Source organism: Neodiprion lecontei, chromosome 2, assembly GCF_021901455.1.
Source record: "Neodiprion lecontei isolate iyNeoLeco1 chromosome 2, iyNeoLeco1.1, whole genome shotgun sequence".
NCBI classification, from domain to species: Eukaryota; Metazoa; Arthropoda; class Insecta; order Hymenoptera; family Diprionidae; genus Neodiprion; species Neodiprion lecontei.
Genome location: NC_060261.1, coordinates 8917091 through 8933200, shown reverse-complemented (window position 1 = coordinate 8933200; position 16110 = coordinate 8917091). Strand labels below are relative to the sequence as shown.

Here is a 16110-nt window from a genome sequence, read left to right as displayed (position 1 = left end):
TTACGAATTTGGTATTCCGCAACTGTACCCGCGACTAACGCGTTGGTAGCCTGAATACTTTGTTCGGAATATCGAGTGCCATCGAAACGTTTGATGTGCCAATCACTGGTCAACGAGAACGAGTTGGGGATGATGGATTTTTTTTTAATACGCAAACGACAGCTAATGGAGCATTGATTTACTCATCACTGGGTATAAACGGTTTTTTCACCGGGTAATTATATACAGAGGACGAGGTACGGCACGAATTAGACTACACGATTCTTGGGTTAGGATTGAATTAAATCCGGTGGATTTCCGACGCGAGAAAATGATAAATCTGGTGAGTTTTTGGGGGAGGAGGGTGGACAAGGAGCAGCCTGTTATCTAACGTCAAGCCCAGTTCTCCATGGCTCCGCAAATCTGCACTATATTACCGAACGATAAAACGCCGGTTGAAGTTTGGTTACACGTGGCGATGCTCCCGGGTCCCGTTCCACTCCCAGGAGAGCGTCCCTGAACCCTGGATCCTGAATCCTCAGTCCCGAATCCAGAAGGTTCACCCGGATATCTTAAAACGAGGGTTTAAAGTTATAACTTAGGATTAAATGGTCTTGGTGTTCCGCGTAACTCTCATCCGTATCTCTTGGGCTCGTGGCGGCACTCGGCTCGCCTTACCTCAGTGGCTTGCCTCCTCCGTTCCGTGCCATCCCACACCATTTCATTCCGGTATCACTGTTTCTGATTTCTGTCATTGGGACAGGCTCATCTGGACCAGAACCTCAAGGTCGAAAATGTGTAACGAGATTCGCTACATTCCGGAAAAAAATCACTACCGTCGCGAGGAGAAGAGGCGAGATACGTTTTTCCCTCTGTCCTGGCATTTGAAATTAGATAGTCCTGAAGGACTGGAGCGTCTCGAGGGAGTTTTATTCATAAGAAAATCTTATTGTCCCAGTTTATTAGCCCTTTCGAGTATAATCAGGTAAAATTCAGGTGAGACGGACTCGCGAGCCGTGTCGTATAACTAGCGGCAGTCAAAGTAAAGACGGTCGTAAGACGCAAACACCAATGCTCGGTCGCAAAACCTAGGAAATTCAGTTTGAAGGAATATTGTACATCGCAAGATGTTTCTTCTCGAACGATGTGACGAGTGAAACAGTTCACACCCACCAACAAATGCCTACGAAAAAAGATCGTAATCATGGTTCTACTCACTTTGGTTGAATGTGATTGAGACTGCCGATGGTGGGATTGTGGCTGTAGTCCTCGCCGCTGATCCTGACTACGCCATCGTCGACGTTCACGTTGTAGCCGTTTTCGGCGATGTCGACGAGGTCAGCGAAGTCGTCGTGAACCTCCGGCTTATCGGACTTCACCGATTTCAGTGCATTTTCGGAGGGCGTCTTGTCACCCTTGGAGGACTGGGCGGTTCCAGCGGCGTCGAAGCTCGATATTTCCTTGCTGGCGTTTGGCCGCTGCAAGAACTTCCTCCGGAAGCTATTGTAGACAGTTTCTTGATCCGGATCATCGCCTATTCTAACCCTACCGTGACTCGGAACCAAATGATGTCCGCTGTACCCGAGGTCCATCTGAAGGTCGACGACGAGGAGGAGCGTGAAGAGAATTGCAAAAGCGCTAAGACCGAGGATGAACCTCTCCCGAAGCCTGATCATCCTGATGGTTATCTTCATGATTGAATCTTTGGTCAGCCTAGACATAGGAACTTTGTCTTTACCGTTGTAAATCGGCGCTATATCGCCGGACTCGAAACCGTCTTCGGAAGACGAAGTAGAAGAGGAATTACGTTCGGAAGGTGACGCCGATCGACCCGATTCCACCACCTCGACGGACACTAATTTTTCACTAAACTTATTTTCACCACTCTTAAACACACGAGCCAAGTCCAAATCAGGTTCGCAGAGGCACTCGACGCCCTTTTCGCCGGATGATAAAACGGAACTTGAACTATTACCGATACTCCGCGAATCTATCGAAGCTCGACGTGTCTGCAGGGGCGAGTTAAGCTCGCTAAATTCACTCCTATCCAGTAAAACCTCCCAGTCTATGGTCTCGTTCGACGCACTTCTGTTGCTACGACCCGTCGTCGAGTTGACAGGGCCGAAACTAAAGTCCAAGCTAAACTTTGAGTCGTCGTTCGAAGATACCGACGGTTTCCTTTCCTCGTTAAAGTCTCCGCTCAACGATATCTCAACCCCCTCTTCTCCTTCTTCTACTTCCCTCTCAACTCTTAAGGGGTTACCTTCCTTCGAAGGAATCCGGTCACCGGGTGCTGGCTTCGGATTATCGGCGCAAAGTGAGGAAAGGTGATCAGCGGGTCGAGTGTCTTCCTCGCTGACGGAAGTTTCCGTGTAAAGTAAGACTGGAAACCGATCCGAAGAAGCCGACTCCCCACCGCAGTCGCGTTCCTTGGTGTTCGTGCAACTGTTGAATTCTGCAACTCTGCATTTTATTCGCTTAACTAAAAATTCGTTTTCTGCCTTGGACGGCGACGAACGACTGCTAGCCCGTGTCGACTGGAGTCTAACGTCGTTATCAAAGACCTCGGGGTTATCGCGAATCAAACGTTCCCGTGGCCTCTGAAACGACAAGGCGTCTTCTGGCGGCGGAGAAGATTTCAACTTGCCCGCTGCAGCGGCTCCCCCGCGTCCCTTTGCTCGGACCAAATCCTCCTCGCCCGATCTCAATTCCTCAAATATTTGCGAACCCGAGTTCAACCCTTCGAAATTTCTCCGACTAACCTCCGGTGTCCGAAGAGTCGACCTCCTGGCCTCACCGCCAGGAATGCTGGACCGAATTTGGTCGGACAATCTCGACCGTACGGCAGGAACGTTCTGGCGTTCCAAGGTCTCCTGACTACCAGTTCTCCCAACGCAGAAATCAGGGACAAGCTCGTTTCTCCCGAACTTCTCCAACCTCCTGCGAAGCAATGCGCGCTCTTCGAGAAGTCTGAAGTTGTCTTCGGACCTTATAAGCTCGTCAACGTCCTCTACGGACACGCTTTTCGAGCTGGTATGACTCTCGACTTCCCGAAACAGCCTCGATCCACCGGTTATCGGCGTTTCCGGTCTCGGAAGCCTCGGACTGGCCCCGGCCGAGGACGGCTTCTCCGGTTCCGGTCCTCGGTCCGGATGATGATTTTCCTCTGTCTCCCTTCCCTGCTCCTTAGCCTCGCGATTTGCCTTCTGCACCTTGAGCCAATTCGAACGCCTCAACGAGTTTCTGGTCAGCCCTTGATCGCCGAGGGGTCTTTTCCGCGATCTTTTCCTCCTGAGAGGAGCCACTGGACGTTCCTCGCTCTGGACGCTTCCCAAGCTGTCGGAACTCTTGCTGGAAAGCAGCTTTCTCCGGAGGAGCAGCGGACTCTTCTGGATGTTCCTCACGAGCCTTTCGCAACCCTCGGCAATGTTCTCTCTCGACGACTTGACGAGACGCTTAAGGAACGAATCGTTCCTCGACAACTTCGCCGCCCTCTGGGCTTCGTGGTTCACGCTCAGTCTGTCAACCTTGTCCACCCCCTCGTCCCTTGGCACCGACGAAACTAACTCACAATCCACTGATCTCTCGGGACGATCGCCTTTGCTGACCACTATCCTCTTCGACGGTTTTATCCTGTCGCTCAAGCTCAGCTTTAGCCTTCTTCTACTCTTCCCGCATCCTGCGGACTTCGACTCCCCGTCTTTGACAACCACCGAATTGGCTATTTCCTCCAAGCTCGAAAGGCTATCTCGGTATGTCTGGTGGTCTGACTGTACTCTCGCTACGTTTGAACCACTTTCGTGACATTCTTCTTTATCCAGATTAATCACCAACGTAACACCGTAACAAGCCTATAAACTGTCGGGGAAATTATATTCACCAAAGTACCTTTTACGATATTGCACGTTCGGCTCGTGTTTTTTTCTTCGTTTCGTTAACTTTTCGATTATATTGTATCGTGAAAATTCAACATATGACACTTTTCATCCGTATATATATTATTTTCTTTTCAAATTCTTTTAGTTTTAAATTAGAATCTTTGGAATGCGCGGAAATGCACTTGGTCAGCCTTTTTAGATCGGTTGATTATTACCGGAGAATTGTAATCCTGTATGAAAGTTTCGTTTATCTCGTCGCCTCCTCGCTGCAGCTCATTGTCAGCTCAACTCGTTACCTGGATCCTCGTCGCGGAGACTATTCTCTGAAAAATAAATAAAAAATAAGGATAGTTAGTTGAATCGCATATAATAAACTGGCGAGGAGTAAATAGAAAAAACTTGGAGGAAGGCATTCGCGACGCTGGTGGAAGACGGAAACCTCTTCATCTCCATTTTCGCCGCCCTGTACTCAAATACCCCAGATAGCAACACATAAAATCTCTATTTACAAGGTACGTATGTACACAAATAGTGCCTAACTGCCGTTCGCTCGCATCTTTGTGGTTATCACCCAACAGTTATCGTTAAAAAGTGCACAAGAATTCCGGGAGCCCACGATTCAAGATATCGGACTTCGATTCAGAGGTCGATTCTTACTGAGATTTCACGATCTAAATTTACGAGATATGCAGATACGCGCGTGTCTCTATGATGGGGGATTCTGATAAGAAATTCTTGCCCTCCGTTAAGAGAGGAAAAAACAAGGAATTTCTCGTACGGAAAATCCGTAGTTTGGCGTTTTGAATGTGCGTTTATAAATTTGTGGTGTTTACATCAAATTTATGCTTTGGAAATATTAATTTAGGGTAAAAAAATTTGAATGACTTTTTTTTTTTTTCATTCAAATCAATATTTGTGGGTTTCAAAAAGTGGGAGTAAAAAATTAGAATGACTGTTTGATAAAAGGACCAAATTGTCGAATTTTTAAAGACGTGAAAATCTAATTCGTACAATTATCAAATTGTGGCAAGCCCGAGTAAAGTAAATTGAAAATTTAGGAAGTCCAAATACAGATATATATATATATAGGCGAAATATAGAAAGATCAAAACCATATAATCAAGACGAATTCTGACCATTCTATTTTTTTACGTCTCAGTACTTGAACTTTCTACATTTTTAAATTCTACAAAGTAAATTTTCGTCTAGTTAAAAATACGATATTGTGGCCCTTCAATTTTTTCATCATTCTATATTTTTAAATTCTCGTAAAGAGATTTGATATTCCGATTGAAATCGCATCAATTCGAGGCTTCGTTTCAAGTTATTTTTATTTAGATACTTGTTTTCAGACATCGATAAATAACCGAAATCGCGTCAACTTGAAGATCGACATTTCGCAACATAAATTCAAGGTTATCAGCAGCAACAGCAGCAGCAGCAGCAGCGGCGTATAGAATCAGGGATTTGATTCTGTAATACACCGCGACCAATCCACTGTCGTCTACGAGAAGATCCGCGCGGATCCACGCTCTCCGGAGCGTAAAATTGCCTTCCTGTTTCCGGATTCGAAATTCAAACAGACTTATACAAGGTAGAGATACACGGGGGGTTAAATTCTATACGCGCGATGCATTAGCCGCAGTCGAATCCGTTGACTTTACGTCATCTATACGCACGCTGTTACATATTATGTTACATATACATTCGATATGTCAAACTCTTGTAATTAACCGTCACGGTTGCGTAGTTGCACGATTGCGTACAAGATACAATTATAAATACGATAGCGTAACTTTGTTACTGTCTATCTGTAAACAGCACGCAATGTCAAAGCGTGTCGGCACGTACAAAAAATTAACGTGAGCGATTTGATTCTGATTGGAAAAGTAGGTATATGGTAAGATAAAAAAAAAAATACGAGAAAGCTGGGCGAAATTTGATTAAATTAAAACGAAGTATGAGCTAATATCGGGGGACGAGCAATAAGTTGCCTGAGAGATAGATGGAGAGATAAAAAGATAAGAGGGAGAGAGAGCGAGAGAGAAAGGTTCGTTCGTTTCCGACGATAATTTATTACGGTAGCTCTGAAAGATGGAAGAAGAAGGTGGCGCAAGTTGATATTGTGATAAAAAGCGATTCCCTTCCCCGCGTCGAAAGTTGTTTGGTTGGAAATAATTTGAAAATTTCATTATACGATGTGAGGTAGGTGTGATAACGTACATTGCGCTATGTGATTGGATAGTGAACGGTGATTGCACATTTTTAGGAAAAAATTATATCATGCGCGAGTACACGAGTTTGACCAACATACCCTGTAGACTCGACAATATTGAATAAAGAAATGGACAAGAAGTATTGATTCCTCAACTAAGCAGGATCCTCGAGACGTATACCTAAGGGGTGGGTTGATGTTCCGAATTTCAAAAGTTCCGAAAGCGCCTAATTCTGAATTATTTGGTGGATAAATTTGAAGTAATGAAATTAAACTTTTACGAAACAACGAAGTTTCGAATGATCGGAAATCCGACAGCTCAAAGTTCCGAAATTTCAAGTTACGACAGAGCAAAGTTCCGATAGAGCAAAATTTCGAAAATTGAAATACCATCACACAGCGCAGTTTAATCAACGAGTGGGTGTAAAAGATCAGAAAAACCGAAAATCAGAATGACCAGAATTCCGAACGTAAAAATATCGAAAATCGAAAACAAAAAAAGGTTAAATTTGTGAAATTTCACCAAGTCATAAATTCGGAATTTCGATGTTGCAAATTTTTAAATTTTCTCATTCTGCATTTTCGGAACTTTGATGTATCGTCAAAGTTTGATATCTTCACTTCAAGTTCCGCCACCAAAAAGTTCGCAATTTGTCGCGTCCGGATCATTTAAATTCCAGAATTTCGACCCAGCTCCATACCAAAATGAAGTGGATAAACTTTACCGGGAATGAACTGAGCCACCAGAACGCTGGTACTTCTGGATACTGCTAATTATACGTAGGTGAACTCGGAGGTAAATTCACTAGGAATATAATTATATATAGGGATCGGCAAGGAGAGATTCACGGGAAGTGATGTTGATGGCGGTGGTTTCCATTTCACGTTAGGATGGACGGCGACCCAGCCACCCGTTCTGGATACCCCAAAGGCCTCCCATGTTCCTCGTACAAATCTAATCAGTCCTTTGCGAATAAACCGCCTCGCCCTGATGCTCTGTCGCACCAATTTCAAATTAACTTTCAAAATCCACACGAGATACGATGACGCGCGACTTTACAAGCGCCAGTTCATACCTGCGGCGCTATCAAAGAGTGGGAAAAAAATTTTGGAATGATTTTAACGAGCCAATTAAAGTCGCAAAGACGAATCTAAAAGCCGGGATTCACGGTGATCGATCAAAATTTGATGCAGCTTGTCTTTTCGTTCTATCAGCAAGAAATGTATTGGAATTGAAAATTTAGGCAAAGAGATACATTATCATTCCAATCTTTCGTTACGATAACGTTACACTAACTTCAACATCGTGCAAATAGCGAGACATCGATTTTCAATAAGATCAATAAAATTATACGCCAAGTGTCGCAGGCGAAAAAAAAGAGAGTGAAAGAAGGATAGTCGCTACGTTGATAAATGATAAGCTCGATGAAAAGAGATTGATTCGTTACGTGTTACACGTCGGAATTACCGGCAGTAGCTTGTAGTTTTGATCGACAGTGAAAAATAGCCGAATATTTTATTTATACACTCAATTCCCAATACATTGTACATCGGTTATTACTCGCGCGATGAATTATAACAAAGCGAATCGAATTCACAGCCAAACACTTTCTCCATCGTGAAATTTTTACACAAGAATACAAAGCATCCGCCGTATTTAGAATCAACTCGAATCAATGAATACATCGACGATTGTGATCAGTTTCCGGTGTCCATCTTGTTTCCTCTTCGTCTGATTTTCGATGCATTTAGCACAATGCGCGTACTCGCCTCTGTGAACATGTCTCAGTAAATAGGTGAAATCATGCCGCTTTGATTCTCTTTGATCAACTTGATTCACGAATTCATGGTTCCAGAGTAGCCCGACTGATGATCACCAGCAACTGAACGTGTAATTAGCGTGAAAATCACCTGACCAAACTTTTTCAAAAAAACATTCTCGATACGTTTGTGAAACTTCAAAGGCTAACGATTACGGTCAAACTCACAGAGTAACGTTAAATGGACGTATGGAACATAGTCGCGCAATGCGAAACTCAACTTCAGATCAGAGTGTTAATTAAAACGCTGGCCAAAAAAGCTGCCGACGCTTTTTCCACACGTATCATCGCGGCGGTATAAACATTTAGCTAAATGAACGTTCGACTCTTACTATCGTTTTTGAAAATTTGAATCAGTATAAACGATGCTTCGAAATTTGACGCGAGTTGAAAACGATTATTAGTTTCGGTTTCTTCATTTATCTCTGTCATCTGTAGTGATGTGCGATTAATCGATTATCGATAATCGTTTTTCTTATTAATCGATTAAATAACGGTTTCGATTCATCGAAGTTTCCTCATAATAATTGTGCAGTTCATGCCTGGTCTACACGCTTTGATTACGTTGGTGCGATAATCAAGATACCGATTATTACAGGGCATCAGAAAGCGAGCGATCAATTACACGATCTGAATGAACATCAATAAATAGCCGACACTCGACTCAACCGCTCGGAAACATAACCTCTTCACGTCTATTTCTTGTCGGCACGAAGTAGTAGGAAGAAAACACTCTTCGAGTTGAATTGCCTGAGTGCGATTTGAGCGCCTCTTACGGAAAAAAGTGAAATTTTCGCTATAATACGTAAAATAAGCAGGGCGGTGATCCTAACCTATAATCGGAAAACCGTGCTGTAAACATACTTCATAAATTCTTAAAACACGAATTTGAAGTGAGGGAAAAGCGAGTAATTGCTTTTCCAACCTCAGCTGACATTAATTCGTAATATGAAGGGGGGAGAGCGGGGCTTACACCGCAAGAGGTGTTTAAATCGCACCTTGACAATAGAATCCCTGTAAAACAGAGTCCGATCAATGGCCTCCATCTTGGCCGCCATTTTCTGACGAACCGAAATTGTGGCAAGTTTTAAACACGTAGCTAAGAACGTCGATGTTAGATGATGAAAATATTGCAATATTAGCTTAAAATATGTTTAGTCATTGATATCAACGTTTTTAGCTACGTGTTTAAAACTTGCCACAATTACGGTTCGTCAGAAAATGGCGGCCAAGGTGGAGGCGATTGACTGGACTCTGTTTTACACGGACTCAACTTGACAATTCCTCTTACGTTGCCCCAAAAACTCGACGAACTTTTGAGCCGAGCGCTGCTTTATCGTTGTCTCCTTTCCACTAAATCGTGGTTGTCAATTACACGATGGAAGTCGATGATAATATTCACATATTCGCCCCAGTTTTAAAATTATACCAATCATGGTGTGAAAAAAGATAGCGATCTCGAAAATCTCTGCTCGAAGAAAAAATCGCACACCCGAATCTAGAACGATAACTAAAACCTCTAGCCGCTGTTCGCACGCTATGCTTATATATACGAAGCGTTATTTGGCGCACGCAAAACATTCCAAATCCGATATCAATCGATCCGCTCAATTATATACAGTTATAATCAGGGAAATTGAGGAACATTACTATATTTACATATTATGACAAAGTGAGGTTAGTTACACGTCCCTATTATCATTGGTCGTCATAAATGTACCAATATAATCATAGCGTGTCGATTAATCGATTAATTGGCAAAACGATTAATCGAATAAGCGATCATTCGAAGCTGCCGATTAATCGATTAATCGCACAGCGCTAGACAGTTATATAATATAGAAGCTTATTGTTAGAGAGTGACATGTGTGGAGATCAGAATCACTCGGCACTGCTGACGTAGGGTTGTTCAAACTTTGGCATCGTTATGAATTGCGTGGTATTCAAAAAGCGGGCAGAAGTGCCTTCATTCGTCTATACATAGGTTACATATATCATCAAGTTTTGAGAGTACTTGACCCGACTCACTTAGCACGGATTTATCCGACGTTGAACTCTGACGCGGAGTAAGTTATTAGAGGCGGAATGGTTCGGTGATAATTCGCGATGACATATGGGACGGAAAATATCTGTTCCAATAGAAAACTAAGAAGCCTAACTTGCGTATGTTGAAGTAAGAGGCGGATAAATGAGGAAAGAAAACTGAAATGAAATGTAAAAATATTATAAGATCCGAGGGATATTTGTGGAGCATGAATCAGCTGAAAATATGATTCCACGAGTGTGTTCTATAAATATTACCCACCAGTTGAGCCACTTTTTGTACAACTTGTGCCGCTACATAGGAAAGTTCGAAAGACGATGTCGGTATTTTTCTGACAAAACAAATACTGGCATTTACACGTCAAGACGGTGAAATAAACATTTTATTGACAAAGTGGAGGAGGAAAACATAATAAACAAACAAACAGCATGAGTAAAAATATTTTTTCACTAAACCTTTCCGACTTTGCCTGTATAAATCCCCGCATCTTTTATCCGATCCACTAATCGATCTATGTATTATAATTCCAGGGAGAGCTTATTCGTTTCGCACAATCACGGATTGGACAGATTAAGTCGAACTAAATCTGAGCCGGCATCGCTTAACCTCCGAACTCTGAGGGCCTAAGTTGAATTTATTCTAACCCAATCTGACCTGCCTTCATACCCTGGCAATCCCGGCAGACTCGTTAGCGATACGAATGTAATATAACCGTCTCTCCATCAGAATGTGGATAGATAGTTATCAATTTCTAGTTCTCGTATTTACAGCTAAAACCCTGCAGCGATAATTTCTGACAACCTCAAATCGTTTCAATAATTTTCTACCGTGTATATAAATTCTTCCAAACGATTTCAAATTGTTTCAATCGTAAACTATTCAACATTTAAATCATTCCATTTTCGATTTTAAAATATAATTCAAATGCGTGAGGTAGGTAGTTGAAATTGAAGAGAGTAAAGTTCGTAACGTTAATTTAACGATTCGTTTTTAGGATCGTCTCAAATTGAGTAATCTATTTTTAAAAAGCAAAGTGTGTTCAGATTTAAAAAATTAAACTCCTTTAAAGTCGTTCTAAATTTTCAAAACAATGATTTTAGTTTCACTATTTCATCATATCAACGTTACTAATTTCAATCTGATTGAAATTTTGATTTTATCAAGATTTACGATTATGAAGTTAGCAACGTTACGGTAACGATTCATGTATAATATTTAGTAAACGATGATAAACAATACATACTCTTATTTAGAAAAGAACCGACTCCTTAAAAGTTATTCCAAAATTGCGCAATAACGATTTTTACAGCTGATGGTTCGTTACGTTAAGGGATAACACCACACACCTAAAAAATGCACCGTTTTTATTTATTTTTTGATATAAGAGAAGAAGGTAATACAATAATAATATTCGAGGAAGTTATTAGGCATATATTTAAGTAGAATAGAAAAAATTATTATCAACAAATATTAAAAAATGGCGATACTGAAGACATTCGCCCGAGACATGCAGTGTAACTTGTGCAAATTTGAAATTGAAAAAAGAATCACTTAATCTACATATTAGTAGCTACAAAAATACGTAGGGAGTTTTCGCCAAGTTAATTTAAACATTATTTATTAGCAAATAAGTGCCCGTTTTTTGGTCGAAAATTGAAGATTCTCATTAAAATACTAGCGAATTACACCAAAATCAATATTTTTAAAATCCCCTACGTATTTCTCTAGCTGTAGACATGTAGATTAAATAGTGTTTTTTTCTTTCTAGATTCAAATTTGCACCAATTACACTGCTTGTGGCAGAATTCAACATGTCGCCGTTTTTAAAAAATATTTGTCGGTAGTAATTTTTTGTATTATACTTAAATATATGCCTAATAACTTCCGTAAATATTATTATTTTATTACCTTTTATTCCGTCCAAAAAAAAAAATGATTAAAAAAGCGCTTTTCTCTTCTTTTTACAGTGGTATTACCATAACGTTACTAACTTCAGCCTCATTGAGTTTCTATAATTTTATTGGAATCATTTTCCATGCACAAGAACAAAACTATCAAATAAGTTAGTATCATCGATACATCGACATACAAATAAGTATGACATTACGAGGTAAACGTCGATGGCTAATTGGTAATCCAGGCCTTTACCTGTTGTCATACAGTTGATGTAAACTTGGAAGCGCAAAGCTTTCAAGGTAAGACTATATATAACGATGTCATATCGTGTCCTAGAGGGTAATTTTACACTCTCAAGTTCAGCCAAGAACCTGCGAGCACTAGAGATATTGATCAATTGCAATACAACACTTGATCAAAGCTTTTTACAATGATTTAATCAAACGTTTCACCCTTTATTTAATTATTTATTTATTCTCAACGGGAACATTTTATTCACTTTTTATTTTTTAAGATAAAATTGCCTGGCCGAAAATGTTTGCACGATTTTTGTTCAACCTCCGGTACTTTCCTCGTTGTAACAATCAAGAAAGTTTTTATGACAAATTATTTGAGAAACGAAAAGTCATCAAAAATTCGATCAAGTTTGATTTTTCCAACAATTGGTTCAATCAACCTACGCAGTCTTGACTTGAAACTTTATCCCTAACTTTTCGAACGAAGTGTGTTCCCGATCATCGCTCTCATACGCCTTTCTTCACTCTCTGAAAAGCTTGTTATTTCGCTTAAACGATTAAGGAGCAGAAAAAAAAGCGAAGAGAGGAAAAACACACACAGGCATGCACGTGCGCACACACAGCGGACAAAAAGTGAAAATTGGAAAAGTTAGTTTTTCACTCGGGTTGAAAAACGAGAAAAAGAAACACGAAAAATACGAAGAAACTACTCTCAACACTATCTACAATACATATGTGTGTGTTTGTACGTGGCTGAAACTTTCCGGAGTGAAAAATTTCCTTCTTCATGTGTATACGTGTATAACATATTTTCTTTCCAAATTGAAAATAAGATTTTGCATTTTTTCAATTTCCTTGAAAGCGGCTTTTCACGCAGGTAAATAAAACTTTTACGTAATTATAAAAATGAAGATTCTAATTTTATTATTTTTTCGCGAGCATATATATATATATATATATATATGCTATAATATATATATATATATGTGTATCTTATTCGCGATGCTAATATTATAAGTTTTTCAACCGCGGTAATTGATCATAAATAAGTTTCAGTATAACGAAGTAAAGATAAATCGCTGCAACTAACTATAATAGACACAATTTCGATGTGGCATTAATCTCCCAGTCAACCGACCCTTGGACTTTGACGTTCACAGTTATGTCTATTATACCGTTTGTATATACATATATGTACCTAAAGCCGGTATATTAATAAAGAGAAATACACTGATAATTTCCTATGCAAACCGTGTATCATATATACTCGTTCCAATTTCTCTCTACACGTGTATAAAAGTATAATTTTCCCATGTCATTCGCCCGGAAATTTCATTCGCTGTAAAATCACATTGCCAATTAGTAAAAAACGCAAATAAAATAAATGTATAATGCGATCGGGATAAAAAATAAAATTTTTAATCTGACCTGAATTTCATACGTTCTTTATTATTATTATTATCATGCAAAACCGAAAGTAATTCCGAGTACCCTTTAGGTTAAATAATCCATTTCAGACTTCTGGACAACGTCATAGTCGAATCACATGCTGCTAGGCACATAAACCAGTCTCTGATTTATAAGGCATAACAATTATCGAGCTATATATAATATATATATATATATATATATTTAATGTGTCACTTTGCCAGGATTTTCGCCCGAGGTAATCGGGTAAAGACCTGTTGCATGAAATTCCTTGTCGACTTGCATACTTTCGGTTAATAGCTCTTTCTGTTTTTGCAGAAATGAAACTTGAACTGGATCGAAAAATGTCTGAGCGATGAGGAAAATGGATCGTCGTTTAAAAAAAGGGATAAAATATTTTGGGATTCGCGTGTACGATTTAAAAAATAAAAAAAAATAAAAAAAAAATTAGAATTCATTCGGTGATAATTTTATTATCGGCAATACGTGCGAGCGAATACAATACGCGTTTAGGTGTCGTCGAACAGGTATTATACCGTGGATCATACATATTTTCGGCGCGAGTTAAAAATATACCGCTGAATAATTATCGTCCGATTATGAAATCGCACGTTCTTTACGAGCGTGCACGATGTGTTAATACAGAGAGAGAGAGAGACAGAGAGAGAGAGAGAGAGAGAGAGAGAGAGAGAAAGAGAAAAAAAGAGAGGAGAAACGAATGGGCGTAAAATATGTAAAATTTCTTTGAATATTTCAAGAATACATATTGAATAGAAATATTTTTCATCGAATCTTCTACGGCAGTAAATCAATTTTCAATCCAACCGTGTTTCACTATTTTCTTACATAAGATGGAAACGTCAAGTTATCGTATTTCCATGAAATTATTAATTAAATTTATAATACACATTACGCAGAAGATTTAGACATCGTATTTTCAACAATTTCATGCCGCCGAATCTTCATTTTTCCCCTGAAAACTTTCGCGAACGATTATTGACAGTAAATTTGCATAAGTAAATTACGCTGTTCCAATGCATTCCCGTACAATTTTCCACGATCCGAGTTACGGAGAAAAGTTTTTTACCCTCCGATTCGGTTTCCTTTGAAATTCCTCGTTTCTTCAACTCGCCTTTCTTAAAACTCGTTTTTTCTCGCAAGGAAAATAAAACAGGATGTAAAGAATGAGGAGAAAAAAGAATCGCCAATTCAAGTTGACGCCATTGAATTGTAATAATCACGAAGTTCGACAGAATTTCTCCAATTTATCCGCAGATATGAGCGAATATCTCTCTGTCAAAACGGTTCGAAAAATACCAAAAATTATACCAAAACCGGTATATATCACAGATGCCTAAAACTTGTAATATGTTCAATTTCTCCATCACTGTGTACTTCACGAGCCAAACATACATTACATGCATATCTCCGTATAAATACATACATCAACGAGAGATTGTTCATACAAAAGTATCCACGAATCTCTGAAACATGGAGCAATCAGTGCTAATGTATACACGAAGTATGAACGGCATAGATATATAGGTAAAATATTGACAACTATAATGAAATAGCATCGGTAGCGCAAACTAATTTGAAAATTGCAAATGCCGCGAACAAGTTGCGCAACGTTGATTAACTATAGAAAAATTTTTAACAAGGTCTCGCGAAATTCAGTGAAATTTTTTAATCCCGCAGGTATGGAGTATAAAATATTTTATTCGACCGTCAATCCATATTGTTGCTTGTGTTACAGTCACACCACGCTTCAAGTTTCCGTAAAATCAAAGTTATGTCTCAAATCGAAGCTTAGCAACGACATCGGTGAAGGTAAATAAGATTTTGACAAAAGCCTCGGACAGATGAAAGATCGAATTATCGAAATTATTTCCACTCTCGCTATCTCTCTCTCTCTCTTTCTCTCTCTCTTTCACGTGACGTAAATCATATAAACATAACAAAAAGAACAGACTAAAACTCGAATTAAATTCAATGTATAATACATGATAATGACGGATGAATTCATACAGCATACTTTAATTGTTCCGAGAAAGCAGAATTGAATCATTTTACAGACGATGGTTATATATATGATATCGAGAACGAAGAGCAGCACTTAAAAGCTCTCGTACAAGTTTTCCTCGTCGAAGAATTCAAAGGGGAAAAACAAAAGACGAAAAATTAAAAAATAAACATACAAAAAAAAAGCTCTCCGCACTATCTGCATCCCCTGTGCATCAGTGGTCGAAGAATTTCCATTATATAACAAGATAAGCGGATAGACGCGAGACAAAGTCTGGAATGCATTCAAGAAAGAAAGAAGGGTCGGTACGGTTCTTACAATCAGTAAAGATAATCTTCGTCCAAGTGACAGTTATTATATTATCTATGTCTCAAGTCTACCACTCATGGCTAGACATTTATCTCGAGATGGTAAAGAGTCGAAGAGGATGATCGACGTCTACAAGGTGGTAAAAATCTCTGTAATTAGCGTTACGCGTGTTACAAGAAAGTCAATAGCAGTGGCGTAGTTGTGCCGATGCAACGAGTAGCTAGGTACGAAAAAAAAAAAAAAAAAAATGATATGACTTGGGCTTTCAACAAAAAGCAGATA

At 39.7% G+C, this 16110-nt stretch overlaps 1 protein-coding gene across 1 annotated transcript in view; it reads right to left on the bottom strand.

Annotated features, from left to right (window-relative positions):
• LOC107218408 (extracellular serine/threonine protein CG31145) overlaps nt 1–3830 on the bottom strand; it is a 48355-nt gene extending 44525 nt beyond the window's left edge. The window contains exon 1 of the mRNA XM_046731389.1: nt 1198–3830. Within this exon, the coding sequence (XP_046587345.1) occupies nt 1198–1700 (503 nt within the window). The 5' untranslated portion in view covers nt 1701–3830. The remainder of the gene's footprint in view (nt 1–1197) is intronic.
• Nucleotides 3831–16110: the final 12280 nt, after the last annotated feature.